This window comes from Crocuta crocuta, unplaced genomic scaffold (genome assembly GCF_008692635.1).
Source record: "Crocuta crocuta isolate KB4526 unplaced genomic scaffold, BGI_CrCroc_1.0 scaffold394, whole genome shotgun sequence".
NCBI lineage: Eukaryota > Metazoa > Chordata > Mammalia > Carnivora > Hyaenidae > Crocuta > Crocuta crocuta.
In genome coordinates, this window is record NW_027531920.1 from 73,819 (window position 1) to 95,650 (window position 21,832).

Genomic DNA, 21,832 nt, shown 5'->3' on the forward strand with positions numbered 1-21,832 from the left:
ATCTTTTGTTTTTTTTTTTTTTTTTTTTTTTAGAGATGGCCCTTCTGAATTTTTTCTTCCCTGAAGAAAAATCATACTCTGAAGAGGAAAGTAGGCATGTTCGCCGTAATAAAAGAAGCAAAAGCAGTGAAGGAGCAGATGGTAAGTCTATTTGGGTGATCTATTATCACATCTTATGATAAATGAGAGGTACCCTTCTGAGAACTACCTTCTCAAGTGTGCTTTACTATCTCATATACTGTCTATAGACCAATGGTCACAGAAGATTTTTTTCCAGCCTAATCTATGAATCAGTCCATAAAGCTTGATATAAAGCCGATTATACAAGGATCTTCTTTCCTACACTCCCAGATATTTTCGGTCATTTCCCAGTATATCTGAGAGCCATGGTAGCATTTATATCTCTCAAGATCACCCTCCATAAGGACCTCATCTCTCCTGGACACACCCCATATCTACTAAGGCCAGCAAGAGTATTCAGTCCTATTCTTGGAATTGACAGAGTATCACGGTGGCACTTACATGATGTGTTACTTACAATGGTCATTATGTCAATGTTGGTATCAGCTACCATACTCAAATATGAACTAGAGCTTTTGGAACTCATCTGTAAACTCCTTGAGGGCAGGGGTTCATTTCTCTTTATATAACTCAAGACTCTAGCCTAGTGTCTGGAAATTGTTGGTGTTTTAATATAAGTTGATGATAATGATTTCCCCTTCAGCTAGGTTATGATGTGCTCTTAAAACCCTTCTTACTGAGAGTGACACATATTTGAGTTAACTAGCACTACATTTTATGGAGCATAACAAAATGTTGCACTAGCTCCTGGGCAGGGTCTTTGAATTGCTCTGTTTCAACATCGCTCTGTCAAATGACAGAATGTACCTCTTTGGCATAGGAATTTGTAGAATGCAGAGCTCTGGACTGATGCACAACCATCTGGATTTGAAGACAGCATGTGTCTGGCTACATCTGCCAAAGATATATGCCGGTGGGGGAGGAGGGGTGTTACAAAACAATATGAATATATAAAGATGAAAATGAGATTTTTAAGCTGACATTTGTCAGTGTGAGTAAGAGCCAATGATGGAAGCAATTCCAGAAGGCATGAACTATTGAAGAAATGGAGCCAGGAATGTGCCAGTAGGAAAGAGAAGAAGTAGAACTAAATAAAGTCTGAAAAGGGCTCAGCACAAGAACTCTGTAATTAAACAGGAGAGTCGGAAAAATAAGATAAGTTGTGACGTTCTAGTCTCTGGAAGTGAGCCCTTGAAGTTAGATCTGGACCAATGGGGCCATTCACGAAAGCAGACACTTTACATATAATTGATGACTAAGTTCAAGCCTAGGAATGCAGTCCCTAAAGTAAAAGGCACCCATTATTCACATACTGCTTGCAGCCAGTTTCCTAGAAGTCTTCAGAAGGCTATGTGGAAGCTGAGAACTGACAATTATTGTCCCTCTCCTCTCCTAATCATCTCACCCCTTTGATACATGTAGGTTTTTCTATCTTTAGCTCTTCTCCTCAGGCTACTTCTAGAGCCACCAAATCTTTCATATTCCCTGGTTGCTAAGAAGGAGAAGGAAGAGGTGGTAAGGGCAATATCATCTTATGCAGTGGACATGTTCTTCCCTTCTCAAAGTGGGAAGTCTGATAGGTTCTAAAGTTTACCTCTTCATCTGGTCTCCTAAGTGTTTTTCTTAAAGAAGGCCACTTCCTCCTAGATCCCAAACCACTTTCTCTGGATCTAGCTACCAGCATCTCTGCTACTGATGTTCTTTACAATGTTTATTCTGTTTTGATACAAAGTATTTTTCTTCTCTAAACAAGGCTGAAACTTCTATTATTAATTTATAACACTCCTTATCTCATTTCCTCCTGGTCTGATAGTCACTAGATTCCAGTCATTTTGTGTTGATGCCAAATTTCTCATACAATAGCAGATGCTTTTCTTTAAAAAGTATACCTAGGAGGAATCCACGAGCCCTATAGTTAGGAGTATACAATGTCTGGAGATACNATTTGAATAAATTTCTAGCCTTTTACCTGGGAAGCCACAGAACCATTTCTTTAGAGGAGTTGGGTGATCCACTTACTTAAAGAATAAGGAGCCAATCCAAACATGCTTTATATTTGAACCATTCCTATTATTCTATTGAGTGAATGCTAAATTTATTCAACGCATTTATCAAATATTTACTGAGAAAATATAGCACCTTATATAATTATAGAATGCATATGCCAGAAGGATAGTGCTATTGTCTATTTTGTTGATTTTTGTGTCCCCATGGGTTAGAAAAGGACATGGTACATAGTAGACTCTTTTTTAAAAATTTTTTTCTTTAATGTTTATTAATTTCTGAGAGAGAGACAGAGTGTGAGCAGGTGAGGGGCAGAGAGAGAGAGAGATACAGAATCCGAAGCAGGCTCCAGGCTCTGAGCTGTCAGCACCATGCCCAACACTGGGCTCAAAATCATGAACTGCGAAATCATGACTTGAGCTGAAGTCGGACACTCAACCGACTGAGCCACCCAGGTCCACGCATAGTAGACCCTTAATACATATTTCTTATTGCCCTTAAATAGTTTAACTTACAGCGTAAAAAGATGGACAATAAACAACAATTAGTGGTTGTAAGTTTTATGGAGAGGAATATAGCAGGGCAAAAGGGAGAGAAGGTGATGGTGTATGCTGTAAAGTGATTGGAGAAGGTCCCTCTAATAAGGGAATATTTGAGAAGACTTGAATGAAATGAAGATGTGGACCCTGCATATAATATTTTGAGGATGAAAGGGGCAGAAGAAATAGTACATACAAATGCTCTGAAGCAGAAAAACTTTTGGTATTTTCTAGAAAGATCAGTGTGGCTGGGAACAGAGTGAGCAAGAAAAAGAAGGAAGGAGATGAGATCAATTAGCAAAGTCAAATATATACCCTTGTAAGACAAGGTAAGGACTCTGACTTTTGCACTGTGTGAGATAGGGAACAACTGGAGAATTTTGAACACAGGACTCACAAGATCTGACGTCTGTTTCAATAGAGTCTCTCTGTCTACTGCATTGAAAATGGCTGCAGGGACTGTCGGTGGAAGTGCAAACCAGTGCAGCCATTGTGGAAAACAGTATGGAAGTTCCTCAAAAAGTTAAAAATAGAACTGCCCTATGATCCAGTAATCCCATTACTGGGTATTTACCCAAAGACTACAAGAACACTAACTCAAAAGGATACATGCAGCCCTGTTTATGGCAGCATTATTCACAACAGCCAAGACAGAGAGAGACACAGACAGAAATAGAGAGAGAAAGAGAAATTACTTAAATAAATAAAATCAGAAATGAAGGACAAATAACAACCAATACTAGAGAAATACAAAGAACTATAAGAGAATATTATGAAAAATTATATGCCGAGAGGGAGGCAAGATGGTGGAGAAGTAGGGAGCTCTGTACATTTCACTCGCCCCCTTCTCTCACATGGAGAAGGCCTGAAGCCACCCTTATAGAATCCAAGAGTTTGAGAGGAAAAGGAGACAGAGTCTACTGAGAAAACCTTATATCATGAGTGCTAACTGGGGAAGATAAAAACGGGCCAGGACCGGAGGCACGGAGGGAGGGGAAGGAGCCCCCTTTGTGGGGAACTGCAATGAGTTTAGGGGAAAAAAGAAAGAGCAGCCAAAACTGCTCAAAACACTGTCCCTGTTGCTGGAGAAGAGAAAAACCTTGCCTCGGGACACAGAGGGATCCGGTTTCCTGCTTTCCAACTGACCCTAGGTGGGATGCACTGTTCCTAGGCAACCCTGGAGAAACTGCTCCTCACTTGCCAGCTCGACCTGGAGGGGAAGCGGCTGCGCCTGAAGCCGCGCTGCAGTGCTTCTGGCTTGGCGCGATTCCCAGAGGGGAGGCGGGAAACTTGAAACTGCTTGGAGAGACTTGCCTGCTAGTTTATATTTCCGGCGCTATCAATGGGGTGCGTGGACCAAGATCTGGAAACAAGGTCTGGCTTAGGATATAGAGCATGGCCCACCTTGTCAACACCCACGTCACAAGGGAGATCAGACCCAAAAGAGGCTACCTCAAGAAACAAGCCAAAGTACACATTGTGGAGAGTCCCAAATACCACTATGAGTAGGGAAATAAAATAGCCAAGGTCTTAACCAAGAGATACCAAGAGACACCATTCAAAGAACACTTCCTGAACGGACAGGCCCTGGACAGTCAAAGAGCCTTCTTTAGTACAGCAGCACTCACAGGTGTAGAGAGCATAACAAGCTTTCATTTATTTATTTTTAATGTTTTAATGTTTTATTTAGTTCAGAGAGAGAGAGACAGCATGATCAGGGGAGGGTCAGAGAGAGAGGGAGATATAGAATCCGAAGCAGGCTCCAGGCTCTAAGCTAGGTGTCAGCACAGAGCCCGATGAGGGATTCGAACCCAGAAGCAGTGAGATCATGAGCTGAGCCGAGTGTCGGATGCTTAACTGAATGAGCCACCCAGGAGCTCGAGTGTCCATAACAAGCTTTTAAAACTAACAAGATATAGAAAGCTAACCAAAATGACAAAACGGTAGAACTCTCCTCCAAAGAAATTCCAGGAAGAAATGACAACTAAAGAACTGCTCAAAACAGATCTAAGCAACATAACTGAACAAGAATTTAGAACAATAGTCATAAAATTAATCGTTGGACTTGAAAAACGGCACTGAAGACATCAGAGAAACTATTGCTACAAAGACTATGGAGCTTAAAAGCCGTTGTGATAAGGGGCACCTGGGTGGCTCAGTCGGTTAAGCATCTGACTTCGGCTCAGGTCATGATCTCATGGTTCGTCGGTTCAAGCCCCACATCAGGCTCTATGCTGACAGTTCAGAGCCTGGGGCATGTCTTTGAATTCTGTGTCTCCCTGTCTTTCTGACCCTCCCCTGCTCATGCTGTCTCTCTCTCTCTCAGAAATAAAAACATTAAAAAATTTAAAAAGAAAAAAAATAGTTGTGATGAATTTAAAAATGTTCTAAATGAGATGCATAATAACTTGGAGGCGTCCAATGCACGGATTGAAGAGGCAGAGAGGAGAATAAGCAATTTAGAAGACACAATTACAGAAAAAGAGGAAGCTGAGAAAAAAGAGAGATAAACTGATCCAGGAACACGAAAGGAGAGATCGAGAGCTCAGCGATACAATCAAATGGAACAGTATCCATATCATAGGAATTCCAGAAGAGGAAGAGACAGGGAAAGTCGCTGAAGGAGTCCTTGAACAAATTATAGTAGAGAACTTCCCCAAACTGGAGACGGAAGTAGATGTTGAAATTCAAGAGGCAGAGAGAACTCCCCTCAGATGTAACTTGACTCGATCTTTCACACGACATATCAGTGAAACTGGCAAAATATAAAGACAAAGAGAGATTTCTGAAAGCAGCTAGGGAGAAAAGGGCCCTAACATAAAAAGGGAAGCCTATCAGAGGGGTTACAGACCTATCTGCTGAAACTTGGCAGGCCAGAAAGGAATGGCAGGAAATATACAATGTGATGAACAGAAGAAGTATGCAGCCACGAATCCTCTATCCAGCAAGCCTGTAACTCAGAATAGAAGGAGAGATAAAAGTCTTTCCAAATAAACAAAAATGGAAAGAACTTGTCATCACTAAACGAGCCCTACAAGAAATTCTGAGGGGGACTCTATGAGTGAACTGTTGCAAGGAACACAAGGGACCAGAGAAACCACTGCAAGCATGAATCCTACAAAGGACACGATGACTCTAAACCCATATTGTTCAATAGTAACACTGAATATAAATGGGCGGAATGCTCCAATCAAAAGACATAGGGTAGCAGAATGGATAAAAACAAAATGCATCTATTTGCTATCTACAGGAAACTCAAATTAGACCTAGGGCGCCTTCAGATTGAAAGTAAGGGGATGGAGAAATATCTATCATGCTACTGGAAGTCAAAAGAAAGCTGAAGTAGCTATACTTATATCAGACAAACTGGACTTTAAATTAAAGGCAGTAACAAGGGATGAAGAAGGGCATTATATAATAATTACAGGGTCTATCCATCAGGAACAAATATAACAATTAAAAATGTCTACGCACCAAATCCGGAAGCACCTAAATACATAAAACGATCACAAACAGAAACAATATTATGGATAAGAATGTGCTAATAGTAGGGGACTTTAATACTCCACTTACAGCAATGGATACATCAACTAGACAGAAAATCACTAAAGAAACAAAGGACTTGAATGACACATTGGACCAGATGGATGTGACAGGTATATTTAGAACTCTATATCCTGATGCCGTGGAATTCACTTTTTTCTCAAGTGCACATGGCACATTTTCCAAGATAGATCATTCTCAGACATAGAGTAGCCCTCAATAAATATAAAAGAATTGAGGGGGGGCTGGGTAACTCCCTTGGTTGGGCATCTGACTTGGGCTCAGGTCGTGACCTCATGATTCGTGGGTTCAAGACCCGTGTTGGGTTCTGTGCTGACAGCCGGATCAGAGCCTGGAGCATGCTTCAGATTCTGTACCTCCCTATCTCTCTGACCCTCCCCTGCTCACCCTCTTTCTCTCTGTCTCTTAGAAATAAATAAAACAATTAAAAAACTTAATAAAAATAAATAAATAAATAAACATAAAAGAATAGAGATCATACCATGCACACTTACAGATCACAANCAATAATAGCCGAAACATGGAATGTGCCTACGTGTCCCTCAACTGACGAATGGATCAAAAAGATATGGTATATTTATACAATGGAATACTACATGGCAATGAGAAAGAATGAAATCTGGCCATGTGTAGCAACATGGATGGAACTTGAGGGTGTTATGCTGAGCAAAATAAGTCACGCAGAGAAGGACAGATACCATAGGTTTGCACTTATAGGTGGATTAGGAGGAAGTTAATGGAGGACCATGGGGGTAGAAGAAGGGGAAAAATAGTGGGGGAGAGGGAGAGGGGCAAACCATGAGAGACTCATGAATGCTGAAAACAAACTGAGGCTGATGGGCAGGATGGAGAGAGGAAGGGGATGATGGGCATGCAGGAGGCCACTTGTTGGGATGAGCACTGGGTGTTATATGGAGACCAACTTGACAATCAACTATTTTTTAAAAAAAGAAAAATTATATTCCAACAAATTGAACAACCTAGAATAAATGGATAAATTTCCGGAAACACATTACCTATAAAAACTGAAACAGGAAGAGTTACAAAATATGAACAGACCAATTTCTAGCAATGAAATTGAGTTGTAAAAACAAAAACAAAGAAACAAAACCACTCCCAGCAAACAAAAGGCCAGGACCAAAGGGGTTCACAGGTAAATTCTACCAAATATTTAAAGAACAGTTAGTACCTATTCTTCTCAAACTATTCCCAAAAATAGAAGAGAAGGGAAAGGTTCCAAATCAGTCATATGAAGGCAGCATTATCCTGATACCCAAACCAGAAAAAGACACTATAAATCAAACAAACAAACAAACACAGAAACTACAGGCCAATACTCTAATGAATACAGACATAAAAATCTTGAACAATATATTAACAAACTAAATACAACCACACATCCAAAAATTCATTCACTCCGCTCAAGTGGGATTCACTCCAGGGATGCAAGTGTGATTCAATATTCATAAACCAATCAATGTGATATATCATATTAACAACAGAACAGATAAAAATCAAAATTGATGCAGAAAAACCTTTTGACAAAGTACAACATCTATTCATGGTTTAAAAAAATATCTACAAAGTAGGTTTAGAGGAAACATACCTCAACATAATAAAGGCCATATATAAAACACCCATCGCTAACATCATACTAAAAGGGGGAAAACTAAGAGCTTTTCCTCTATGATCAGGAACAAGACAAGTATGTCCACTCTTACCATTCTTCAACATAGTACTGATGTCCTATCCATAGCAATCAGACAATAAAAAGAAAAAAAGGCAGCTAAATTGGCAAAGAAGTAAAACTTTTGCTATTTGCAGAATATATGATACTATATATAGAAAACCTGAAAGACCCCACCAAATCCTACTATAACTGATAAATGAAATCAGTAAAGTTACAGGACACAAAATCAACATACAGAAGTCTGTTGCATTTCTATACATGAATAATAAATAAGAAGACAGAGTAAGACAATGACATTTATAGGTGTACTAAAAATAATGAAGTACCTAGGAATAAACTTAACCAAGGAGTTGAAAAACCTGTACTCCAAAAACTTTGAAACATTGGTTTAAAAAAAAAAATTAAAGATAACACAAACAAATTGAAAGATATTCCATGCTCATGGATTAGAAGAACAAAATTAGTAAAATGTCCATACTGCCCAAAGTAATCTACAGATTCAATGCAATCGCTATCAAAATAACAAGAACATTTTTCAGTGAACGAGAACAAATAATCCTAAAATTTGTATGGAATCACAAGAGACCTCTAATAGCTGAGACACTGTCGAGAAAGAAAAACAAAACTGGAGGTATCACAATCCCAGATTTCAAGATACACTACATAGCTGTAGTAATCAAAACAGTATGGTACTCATACAAAACTAGACACATAGATCAATGACAGAATACAGTGGCCAGAAATAAACTCAAGCTTTTATGGTCTATTAATCTACAACACAGGAGGGAAGGATATATAATGGAGGAAAGGCAGTTTCTTCAACAAATGCTGCTGGGAAATCTGGACAGCTACATGAAAAAGAATGAATCTGGAACACTTTCTTACACCATACACAGATAAAGAGAAAATTGATTAAAGATCTAAATATGAGACCTGAAATTATAAAATTCCTAGAAAAATACATAGGAAGTAATTTCTTTGACATCAACTATAGAAATATTTTCTAGATATGTCTCATCTGACAAGGGAAACAAAAGTTAAATTAAAATATTACTATGCCAAAATAAAAAGCTTTTGCATAGTGAAAGAAACTATCAATCAAATAAAAAGGCAACATACTGAATGGGGAAAGCTATTTGCAAGCAATATATCCAATATAGATTCATTTTGTATATATAATGGAATATTATTTGGCCAAAAAATGAAATATATGCATGTTGTCATTGTAACAACATGGATGGATCTAGAGAGTATATTGCTAAACAAAGTAAGCCAGAGAAAGATAAATACCATGTGATTTTACTCATATGTGGAATTTAAGAAACAAAACAGTTGTATAAAGTAAAAAGAGTAAAAAAATAGACACTTAAATATAGAGAACAAACTGATGGCTGGCAGAGCTGAGGTGGGTGGGAGATGGGTGAAACGGATGAAGGGGATTAGGAGTACATTTACCTTTTTTGAAGATTTTATTAAATTTCAGTTAACATATGATGTAATATTATATACATCACTTGATGCTCATAACGACACGTGTACTCCTTAATCCCCATCAACTATTTAACCCATCCGCCCACCTCCTTTCTGGTTACCGTCAGTTTGTTCTCCATAGTTAAGAATGTGTTTCTTGATTTACCTCTCTCACTCTGTTCCCTTTGCTCCTTTGTTTTCTTTCTTAAATTCACATTCGAGTGAAATCCTATGATATTTGTCTTTCTCTAACTGATTTATTTCACTTAGCATTCTAAACTCAAGCTCCATCCATGCCTTGCAAATAGCAAGATTTCATTCTTTTTATGGCTGAGTATATTCCATTGTATATATATGCTACAACTTCTTTATCCATTCATCAGTTGATGGACACTTGGCGTGTTTCCATAGTTTGACTATTATAGTAATGCTGCTATAAACATTGGGGTACATGTATCCTTTGGAATAAGCATTTTTGTATTCTTTGATAAATACATAGTAGTAGGATTTGTGGATCATAGGGTAATTCTATTTTTAACTTTTTTGAGGAAACTCCTTACTGTTTTCTGGAGTGTTTGCACAAGTTTGCATTCCCACCAATAGTGCAATAGGGTTCTCCTTTCTCCACATCCCCTCCAACACCTGCTATTTTTTGTGTTGTTTTGTGTTGTCGATTTTAGCTATTCTGACAGATGAGAGGTGATATCTCATTATAATTTTGATTTGAATTTCCCTGATGATCAGTGATGTTGAGCAACTGACTGTTGGTCATCTGGATGTCTTCTTTGACAAAATGTCTATTCATGTATTCTGCCCATTTTTATTGCATTACTCATTTCGGGGGTTTTGATTTGAATAAGTTCTTCATATATTTTGGATACTAACCCTTTATCAGATATTTCATTTGCAAATACCTCCTCCCATTCCACACATTACCTCTTAGTTTTTGTTGATTGTTTCCTTCACTGTACAGAAGCTTTCTATTTTGATGCAGTCCCAATAGTTTATTTTTGTTTTTGTTACCCTTCTCTCAGGAGACATACATAGGAAAAAGTTGCTATTGCCAATGCCTGCGTTCTCTTCAAGGATTTTAATGGTTTCACATTTAGGTCTCACATTTAGGTCTGTAATCAATTTTGAGTCTATTTTTGTGTATGCTGTAAGAAAGTGTTCAATTTTCATTCTTTTGCATGTTGCTTTCCAGTTTTCCCAACACCATTTTTTAAAGAAACATTCTTTTTCCCATTGAATATTATTTCTTGCTTTGTCAAAGGTTAAGTGACCATTTGGTATGGGTTCACTTTTGGGTTTTTATTCTGTTCCATTGATCTATGTGTCTATTTTTGTGCCAGTACCATACTGTTTTGATTACTACAGCTCTGTAATATAACTTGAACCTCCAGAATTGTGATAACTGCAGCTTTGGTTTTCTTTTTCAAGATTGCTTTGGCTCTTAAGGGTTTTCTATGGTTCCATGCAAATTTTAGGATTGTTTTTTTCTAGCTGTGTGAAAAATTCTGTTGGTATTTTCATAAGGATTGCATTCAATGTGTAGATTGCCTTGGGTGCCATAAGCATTTTAACAATATTTCTTCTTCCAATCCATGGACATGGAGTGTCTTTCCATTTCTTTGTGTCATCTTCAATTTCTTTCATCAGGGTTTTATGGTTTTTAGAGAACAGATCTTTTACCTCTTTGGTTAAGTTTATTCCTAGATTATATTATGGGTTTTGGTGCAATTGTAAATAGGACTGATTACTTGATTCTTTTTCTCCTGCTTCATTAATGGTGTACAGTAGTGCAACAGAATTCTGTACATTGATTTTGTATCCTATGAATTCCTGTTTGTTTATCAGTTCTAGCAGATTTTTGGTGAAATCTTTCCGGTTTTTATGTTGAGTATCATATCATCTGCAAATAGTGAAAGTTTTATTTCTTCCTTGCCAATTTGGATGCCTTTTGTTACTTCTTGTTGTCTGATTGCTATGGCTAGGACTTCCAGTAGTGTGTTCACTAAAGGTGGTGAGAGCATATATCCTTATCTTTTTCCTGAGCTTAGGGATGAAGCTCTCAGCTTTTCTTCATTAAGGATGATGTTAGCTGTGGGTTTTTCATATACAGCCTTTATTATGTTTAGCTATGTTCCGTCTAAAGCTACTTTTTTGACGGTTTTTATCATGAATGGGTGTTGTAACTTTGAAAAACTCTTTTTCTGTTGTCTATTGAAATAATCATGGTTCTTTTATTTATGTTTTTTATTTATCAATCAACTTGATTGATTCAGGAATATTGAACTACCCATGCAACGCAGGAAAAAGTCCAACTTGATTGTGGAGAATATTTTTAACATATTGTATGCAATTTCTAGTGTTTTGCTGAGAATTTTTGCATCTCTGTTCATCAGGGATATTGGCCTGTAGTTCTCTTTTTTGTGGTATCTTCCTTTGGTTTTGGTATCAGGATAATGCTCGCCTCATAGAATGAATTTGGAAGTTTTCCTTCCTTTTCTATTTTCTGGAATAGTTAGAGACGCATAGATATTAATTCTTCTTCGCATGTTTGGTAGAATTTGCCTGTGAAGCCATCTGACCATGGACTTTTGTTTGTTGAGAGCTTTTTTGTTTTGTTTTTGTTTTTAATAACCTAATTCCCTTGCTGGTTATTGGTCTGTTCAAGATTTCTATTATTTCTTCCTGTTTCAGTTTTGGTAGTTTATATGTTTCTAGGAATTTATCCATTTCTTCCAGGTTGTCCAGTTTGTTGGCATATAGTGTTTCAGAGTATTCTCTTATAATTGTTTGTATTTCCATGCATTGTTTGTTACTTCTCCTCTCTCATTTGTCATTTTATATATTTGCATCCTTTTTCTTTTCTATTTGATAATTCTGGATAGAGGTTTATCAATTATGTTGATCTTTTCATTGAACCAGGTCCTGGTTTCATTGATCTGTTCTATTTCTTATATTCTATATCACTTATTTCTTCTCTAATCTTTATTATTTCTTTCATTCTGCTGGTTTTACATTAGGTATGTATGTTGTTCTTTTTGTAGATCCTTTAGGTATAAGATTAAGTTGTCTATTTGAGCTTTTTCTTGCTCCTTGAGGTTGGTCTGTATTGCTATGTTTCCCTCTTAGAACCACTTTTGCTGCATTCCAAGTGTTTGGGGCTGTTGTGTTTTTATTTTCATTTGTTTTCATGTATTTTTTGTTTCTTCTTTGATTTCTGGTTGATCCATTCTTTGTTTGGTAGCCTGTTATATAGCTTCATATATTTGTGGTCTTTCCAGGTGTGTGTGTGTGTGTGATTGATTTCTAGTTTCATAGTGTTGTAGCCAGAAAAAGGTGAATGGTATGGCTTCATTGTTCTTGAATTTATTGAGTCCTGTTCTGTGACCTACTGTGTGATCTGTTCTGGGGAATGTTCCATGTGCACTTGAAAAGAATGTGTTTTAGGATGGAATGTTCTGAATGTATTTGTCAAGTAATCTGGTACAGTTTGTCATTCCAAGCCATTGTTTTCTTATTGATTTTCTGTTTAGATGATCTGTTCATTGATGTAAGTGGGGTTTTAAAGTCCCCTACTGCTGGGGCACCTGGGTGGCTCAGTCAGTTAAGCATCTGACTTCGGCTCAGGTCATGATCTCACTGTTCGTGGGTTCGAGCCCCGCAGTGGGCTCTGTGCTGACAGTCTGCTCAGAACCTGAAGCCTGTTTCAGATTCTGTCTCCCTCTCTCTCTGACCCTCCTCTGCTTGCTCACACCTGCCCTCTCTCTCTCTCGGAAATAAATAAAATATAAAAAAATTTTTATATTTCAAATAGTCCCCTACTATTAATGTATGACTATCAATGGGTTCCTTTATGTTTGTTATTGTTTTATGTATTTGAGTGCTCACATGTTGGGTAAATAAATATTTATATCTTCTTGTTGGATTGCCCCCGTTACTATTATATACTTCCTTTCCTTCTCTCTTGCTGCAATGTTTGTTTTAATGTCTAGTTTGTCCAATATAAGTTTTTCTACTCTAGCTTTCTTTTGACATCCGTTCGCATGACAGATATTTCTCGAACTCTGCATTTCAGCCTGCAGGTGGTTTTAGATCTTAAATGAATTTCTTGTAGGCAGCATACAAATGAGTCGTGATTGTTTCTAGCCATTCTGAACCCTCTTTCTTTTGATTAGAGCATTTACTCCATTTACAGCCAAATTATTGATAGATATGTATTTATTACCATTTTATTACTTGTTCTGTATTTTTGGGAGATTTTCTCTGATCCTTTTTTGTCTGTTTCTCTTTCATGTTTTACTGATTTTATTTGGTGAAATATTGGGATTTCTTTCTCTTCTTTGAATGTTTATTAGTGGTTTTTGATATATAGTTTCCATTAGGTTTATATATAACCTCCTCTGCATATAGCAGTCTATGTTAAGATGATGGTTGTTTACGTCTGAACCCATCTTTTTTCTCTTCTCATCAGCACATTTTGGGTATATGTTATTATATTTTATATCCTTTTTGTGTTTGAGTTCCTTGATTGATTTTTACAGAAATATTCAATTACTGCTATTGTGTTTCCTACCTTCATGTTCTCACCTTTGGTCTCTCCTTTCGACTCAAAGAATTCCCTTTAATGTTTCTTGCAGGGCTGGTTTAATGGTTATGAANTCTTTTAGTTTCTCTTTGTCTGAAAAACTTTCTCCTTCTATTCTGAATGATAGGTTTGCTAGATAGAGTATTCTTGGCCACAGATTTTTCTCATTCAAAACTTTGAATAAATCATGCTACTTCCTTCTGACTCAGAAAGTTTCTGTTGAAAAATCTCCTGCTATTCTTTTGGGTTTACCCTTGTAAGTTGCTCATTTCTTTTGTCTTGCTGCTTTAAAAAAAATTTTTTTTCTTGACACATTGGACCAGATGGATCTGACGGATATATTTAGAACTTTACATCCTGAGGCCAGGGAATTTACTTTCTTCTCAAGTGCGCATGGCACATTCTCCAAGATAGATCCCATACTGGGACATAAAGCAGCCCNAGTGAATTCATTCGCCTCAGTGTGTAGAGTTTTAAATATACGTGTCAAATCCGTATGGTCCTATGTGTCATTCAGGTCCATTGTTTCTTCAGTGTTTTTCTGTCTAGTTGATCTATCCATCGTTGTAAGTGGAGTACTAAAGTCCCCTGCTATTAGCACATTGTTATCCATAAGATTGTATCTGTTTGTGATTAATTGTTTTATGTATTTGGGTCCTTCCAGTTTTGGTGTGTCGACATTTATAATTCTTAGCTTTTTCTGATGGATAGACCCTGTAATTATATAATGCCCTTCTTCATCCATTGTTACTGCCTTTAATTTAAATTAAATTCCAGTTTGTCCGATATAAGTATGACTACTCCAGCTTTGTTTTGACTTCCAGTAGCATGATAGTTATTTCTCTGTCCCCTTACTTTCAATCTGAAAGTGTCCTCCTGTCTAAAATGAGTCTGTTTTACAGCAGTAATAGCACTGCTAGGAATTTACCCAAGGGATATAGAAATGCTGAGGCNCTGGGAAAATTCTCAGCTATTAATTTGTTCAAGTACCCCTTCTGCTCCTTTTTCTCTCTCTTCTTCTTCTGGAAATCCTATGATATGGCTATTGTTCCATTTGATTGCATCGCTCAGTTCTCAAATTCTCCTTTTGTGCTCCTGGATCAATTTATTTCTTTTTCTCGACTTCCTCTTTTTCTATAATTGTGTCTTCTAATTCACCTATTCTCCTCTCTGTCTCTTATATCGTGCAGTGGCCGCCTACATTTTGTTATACACCTCATTTGTAACAGGTTTTAATTCATCACAACTATTTTTAGGTCCATTATCTTTGTAGCAATAGCTTCTCTCATGTCTTCCATGCTTTTTTCAAGCCCAGCGATTAATTTTATGGCTATTCTTGTAAACTCTTGGTCAGTTATGTTGCTTATATCTGTTTTCAGCAATTCTTAGCTGTTATTTCTTCCTGGAATTTCTTTAGAGGAGAGCTCTTCCATTTTGTCATTTTGGCTTGCTTTCTGTTTCTTGTTAGTTTTAAAAGCTTTTTATGCGCTCTGCACCTGCAAGTTCTGCTGTATTAAAGGAGGCTCATTTACCGTCCATGGCCTATCTGTGCAGGAAGTGTTCTTTGAATGGTGTCCCTTGGTCTCTCTTGTTGTGCCTTTGGTTCTTTTATTTCCCTACTCCTAGTGATATTTGGGACTCTCCACCATGTGTACTTTGGCTCCTTTCTTGAGGTAGCCCTGAAAAGGGAAACAGACAGACAAATGCACAGGGAAGAAAAACACACAAATGCACAGTCAAATCAAACAAACAAGCAAACCAAAAGGGGAAGAAAAGACAAAAGACAATCTAAAAGCATAATACAAGAAATTCCAGGTACAAATAAAGAGCAGGGTGGAGGCAGTGTTGATGGAAGAGCATATATAAAGAGAGAAATGACAGGGTGGGGAGAAAGCAAAATTGAACATTGATCAAGCAGAGAGACTAAAAGGCTTAATTCAGTGAGAGAAAGAGGAGAATATGGTAGTAGGTGAGGAGAAAAAAACTAAGATAATGTTTCCCGTAGAAAGTATATATTCTGATTATTCCGCAGAGAGAAAGGAATGTTAACGATGGATGTGTAGAATATGCATCAAGAGAATTGATTAAATGTGACTGTTTAAGCAAACCAAGGACCAGTCCAGTGGAGGGGAGAGATAAGAATGAGATAAGGGAAAATATATCTGAATAGGAAGAATTGATCTAGAGTTAATCATGGCAATGCATCGATGTTGGTCTTTCCCGGGGCTCCAGGTAAAAAAAATCAACTCTCCAGCACGGATGGGCGCACTTTGGTGTACACAGTTCTGGCCTCTACTGTGCATCCTGTGGGCTGCTCCCTGAGAGCATGCCTTGATGGTTGTGGGGAGAAAAACAGTGGTGCCCCAATCACTCTTTTTGGTCCAGTCTCCCTGTGCTGCGGGCATAGGCAAGGTGCACCATGTTCTATATATATCCTAAGCCCCGCCTCATTTCCAGATCTTAGTCCACGCTGCTTTAATGATATTGTCTGAAATGTAATCCCGCAGGCTGGGCAGCTTCCTAGCAGGGGATTGAGTAAGTGGAGTAGGGAAAGCAGTTTCTCCTGGTACTGCCTGGCACCTGGGCACCCAGCCCAAAGAAAGTAACACAGCTAGAGACAGGATCTCTCTCTGAATGCCCTGCAGTGAAAAATGGGATGATAGGACATCTCTCCATCCTGGGCCGAGGCTTTTCTCTTCTCCAGGGACAATTCTATGCGCAGTTTCAGCTGCTCTTTCTCTTCCCCTCATCTTTCCTAGGCTTTCCATGGAGGGTGATCCTTCCCCTCCCTGCCTCTGAGTTCTGACCCTTTTTTATCTTCCCCAGTTCCTAATCATGCACCTATGAGGCTCTCTTCTTAGTGGACTCTGTCTCTTTTCCTCCAAGATTCTTGAAATTCAGTGTCCTATGGCTTCAGCCCTTTTTTGTTTGAGAGATATGGGTGGGCGAAAAGTACACAGCTCCCTACTTCTCTGCCATCTTGACCCCTAGCCATTTACCAGTTTTTATCTCTTTGGTTAAGAGTTTTTCTATCTGTCAAAATATCCATGTTCTTGGATCTAGTAAATGTGTATCTAGGAACTTTTTCTAAATAAATTTCATTAATCACTTATCAGAAAGATAGGTATAGATATATAATATATAGATATATGTATGTGTCTGTGTGTATGTTCATGTAGGCATTGATTATACTTGCAAAACTTAGAAGTTTCCCCAATATCCATCACTGGGAGTTTGTTGAATATGTTATCCATTCAATGGAAAATTAAGCAGAACCATCAAAAATATCAAAACATCTATTTTGTTACTTTTATAGTATCTAAGAAACACTGTTCAGTTATATTTTTAAGTTACATACACATAAACAAATATCTAGAGTATTTCTATTGAAAAATTCACAGTGGCTTTCTCCAGAAAACAGTAGAAATTCAAGTGATTTCCTCCATTCTGTTTATCTCTAATTCCTACAAGGACTATGTATCGCCTAGTTGTTTAAGATCATAAAAGCATATGAAAGAGTAAAAAAATAAAATAAAAAAGAAAGTGAGGGGATGGAAAATCATTTATCATGCTAATGAATATCAAAAGAAAGCCAGAGTAGCAATGCTTATATCAGACAAACCTGAAAGACTTCACCAAAAAACTGCTAGAACTCGTAAACAAAGTCAGGAATTCATAGGATACAAAATCAACATACAGAAAACTGTTTCATTTCTATATATAAATAATGAAGCAGCAGAAAGAGAAATCCAGGAATTTACAATTGGATGCAAAGCAATAAGATAGCTAGTGATAGGGGCACCTGGGTGGCTTAGTTGGTTAAGTATCCGACTTTCGCTTAGGTCATGATCTCACGGTTCGTGGGTTTGAGCCCCGCGTCGGGCTCTGTGCTGACTGCCAGCTCAGAGCCTGGAGCTTATTTCAGAGTCTGTGTCTCCCTCTCTCTCTGACCCTCCCCTGCTCACGCTGTCTCTCTTTCTTTCCTAGAAATAAATAAAAAAAAAAAAGAAAGCTAGAGATAAACCCAATCAAAGATGCAAAAATCTGTACTCTGAAAACTATAAAACACTGATGAAAGAAATTGAAGATGACACAAAAAAATAAAAAGACATTCCATGCTCATAGACTGGAAGAAGAAATGTTTTTTAAATGTCTATACTACTCGAAGCAATCTATATACTTAATGCATTCCCTATAAAAATGCCAACAGCATGTTTCACAGAGCTAGAAGAAACAATTCTAACCTTTGATGGAACCAGAAAAAAACAATAACAAAAACAAAAAACCAACAACCCCAAATAGCCAATGCAATCTTGAAAAGGAAAGAACAAGGTGGGGGCATCACAATTCCAGAGATCAAGTTATATTACAAAGTTGTAGTGATCAAACCAGGATGGTACTGGCACAAAAACGACGCACAGATCAATGGAAGAGCATAGAAAACCCAGAAATTAACCCACAACTAATGTCAATTAATCTTTGACAAAGCATGAAGGAATATCCAATGGGAAAAGACAGTCTCTTTAAAAAATAGTATTAGAAAAACTGGACAGCAACATGCAAAAGAATGAAACTTGAACACTTTCCTACACCATTCACAAAAATAAATTCAAAATGGATTAAAGACCTAAATGTGAGACATGAAACCATCAAAATCCTAAAGGAAAACAAAGGCAGTAATTTTTTTGACCATCAGCCATAGCAACTTCTTACTTGCTACGTCTTCGGATGCAAGGGAAACAAAAGTAAAAATGAACTATTGGGACTTCAAGATAAAAAAGCTTCTGCATAGTACATAAAACAGTCAAGAAAACCAAAAGGCAACCCTTGGAATGGGAGAAGATATTTGCGAATAACATATCTGATAAAGTGTTAGTATCCAACATCTGTAAAGAACTTATAAAACTTAGCACACATAAAACAAATAATCCAGTACAGAAACGGGTAGAAGACATGAATAGTCATGTTTCCAAAGAAGACATAGCCAATAAACACATGAAGAGACACTCAACATCACTCACCATCTGGGAAATAGAAATCAAAACTGTAATACACTATCAACTCACACCTATCAGAATGGCTAAAATTAACAAAAGAGGAAACAACAGGTGTTGGTAAGGATGCAGAGGAGGGGGGAAAGAGGAATCCTCTTGCACTTTTGGTGGGAATCCAAACTGCTATGCAGCAACTCTGGAAAACAGTATGGGGATTCCTCAAAATGCTAAAAATATAATTATCCTAAAATCCAGCAATTGCACTACTAGGTATTTACCCAAAGGATACAGAAATACAGGTCCAAAGGGATATATACACCCTGATGTTTATAGCTGCGTTATCAACAATAGCCAAAATATGGAAAGAGCCCAAATATCCATTGACTGATGATTGGATAAAGAAGTGGTAGTGTGTGTGAGTGTGTGTGTGTGTGTGAGTGTGCGTGTGTGTGTGTGTGTGTATGGAATATGGGGCATCTGGGTGGCTTGTTTGGTTAAGTGTTCAAATCTTGGTTTTGGCTCGGGTCATGATCTCATGATTTGTGAGTTTGAGCCCCCAAATTGGGCTCTGTGCTGGCAGCACGGAGCCTGCTAGGGATTCTCTCTCTCCCTCTCTCTTTGCCCCCACCTCAAAATAAATTTAAAAATAATAATGGAATATTCCTCAGCCATAAAAATGAAAATCTTGCCATTTTTAACAGGATGAATGGAGCTAGAGCATACTATGCTAAATGAAATAAGTCATTCGGAGAAAGACAAATACTGTATGGTTTTATTCATATGTGGAATTTAAGAAATAAAACAGATGAACATGGTGGAACAAAAGAGAGGAGCTAACCAAAAAACAGACTCTTAACTTTAGGGAACAAACTGAGCATTGCTGGAGGGGAGGTGGATGGTGGTATTGGTTAAATGGGTGACGGGTTAAGGAGGGCACTTGTGATGAGCCCTGGGTATTGTATGTAAGTGATCAATCACTAAATTCTACATCTGAAACTAATATTACACTGCATGTTAACTATCTGTAATTTAAATTAAAACTTAAAACTAAAAACAATTCAGTTAGGCATCCTACATTTGAAGTGTCTATTACACAACGAAGTATATATATTAAGGAGGCAGCTGGATATATAAGTCTACATTGTATATCACTGTATCTCAAGAGAATAAGCTGATTGCTTTATAAAAATAAATAACTTCTCCTTCAAATAATAACTTCTTATTCAAAAGTGAATTTATAAACTGTCTGAACAGAGGAAAAATGTAGGATGGAGTACACAAATTAGAATGAGTGTGTTCAGGTAAAAAGAAAAAAACAATCAGATGTTGATTCTAAATCAGAAGTTACTGATCTGTTATGGTAAAAATTTAGTTACCCACCTCATATTTGTATCACAATTGTTAATGAAAAAGTCATTTAATTTCCACATTTAAGAATATGACAAAGGTTTCAGTGAGAAAAACATTTTTCTAAGGTCAAAAGTAGAGGTAAGTTTTAAAAGAAACAGGAAAATTAGTTCTATTTCCTTTATAAATGTTTTGACTGGTTACTATCCTTTAATTTCACTTCAATTCCCAAAACTTTATGTTGTTATTTAACACACCTCTAGGCACTACCAGAAAAAGTATAAAGATAAATAAGACTATCAGAAAAGCTTACACTTTAATGAGGGAGCAGGTACATTCATAGACAATAGGTAAAAATAAAGCAAAGGTGGATTCTTCAAAGCGGCTCATGGAGTTTTACTTTACACAGCGTCAGCACATAGAAGACACCCAGATATTTGTTAAATGAATGCCTGAGAAAACAAATGAGGAAGAGAAGGAGTCTAGATGTTCTATTTAGGAACTATAGAAATTAAACTTGATGATCTTCACTAATTCCTGAGAGAGAAAAAAATTTGACAAATAGTTCATTCACACTTTAGAGAAGTAAAGTATGTAGTGATCCTTAGAAGACTGCATAAATTCACCAAGAATAAATCAAGCTATAGAAATCTTTTTTCTTGTTTTCACTGGACTACTAAACTAGTTGATTAGAAGCCTAGCATGGGCATAGTATACTTTTCCTTTTAAAATGTCAGTAGCCATATTCAGGACATATCCAATGTTTCTGACCTGACATTCAAGAAATTACTGGATTCATCTCAGTTTCTCCTTTTGGATTACTCTATAAATGACAACATTGAATAGGAACCAGGAGTCCCAAACACAGAGTTATTTCTCCTCCAATATGAATCTTGGTGCTTTATAACTTCAACTCGCAGAAAATGAGTGATGTCTTTTTCTTTACTATATCTCTACCTTATATTTACTACTTCTGTTTTGAGTTGTCCAGGAGCATTTGATACAGGTTTAAAGTTAATTTTTACTAATTATATGAGGTCTTTTAGATGTGTTGTTCTGTGAAGAAAGCATGATCCCTTCATTGTAGGTGTTGTGAGCCACAATTGTTCCAGAAGTCTGGGCCAGGATTTCCTGCTGAGACCCATCCTTGTGATGTGTTTCTGAAGTAATAATAGCTCTAGGTGACTTGCTTGGTCATCTTTTGCAGGGTTCTCCAGAGAACTGAAGAATTTTATTTTCTAGTTAGAATGAAATGTAGAGTATATTCAGACTGTCATGGCATCTTAGAATCAGATAATAGGAATTCAGAATTCCCATGGAGGTGGTTTCCATATTTGATAAGTATTATTATAAAACCGTATGTTCCCTTCCTGTAGGAACATTTTCAGGAATCAATCAGAATAGTAGTATCTCTCCACAACAGCCCTCCTCCCATATTTCTGACTTAGTAAAAAAATAAAAATTAAAGTGCAGCATGGTATAATAGCAGCCATGTGACCTTGGAAGAATGACATCCCTCTGAACTTCAATTTCCATAGCTTTAAAATGG

The 21,832-nt window shown here is 37.3% G+C and overlaps 1 protein-coding gene across 1 annotated transcript in view; it reads left to right on the forward strand.

Annotated features, from left to right (window-relative positions):
- The first annotated feature begins 35 nt into the window (after nucleotides 1-35).
- The window catches only part of LOC144240619 (ectodysplasin-A), a 130,154-nt gene continuing 108,357 nt past the window's right edge, over nucleotides 36-21,832 (forward strand). Inside the window, exon 1 of the mRNA XM_077774979.1 lies at nucleotides 36-141. Within this exon, the coding sequence (XP_077631105.1) occupies nucleotides 36-141 (106 nt within the window). The remainder of the gene's footprint in view (nucleotides 142-21,832) is intronic.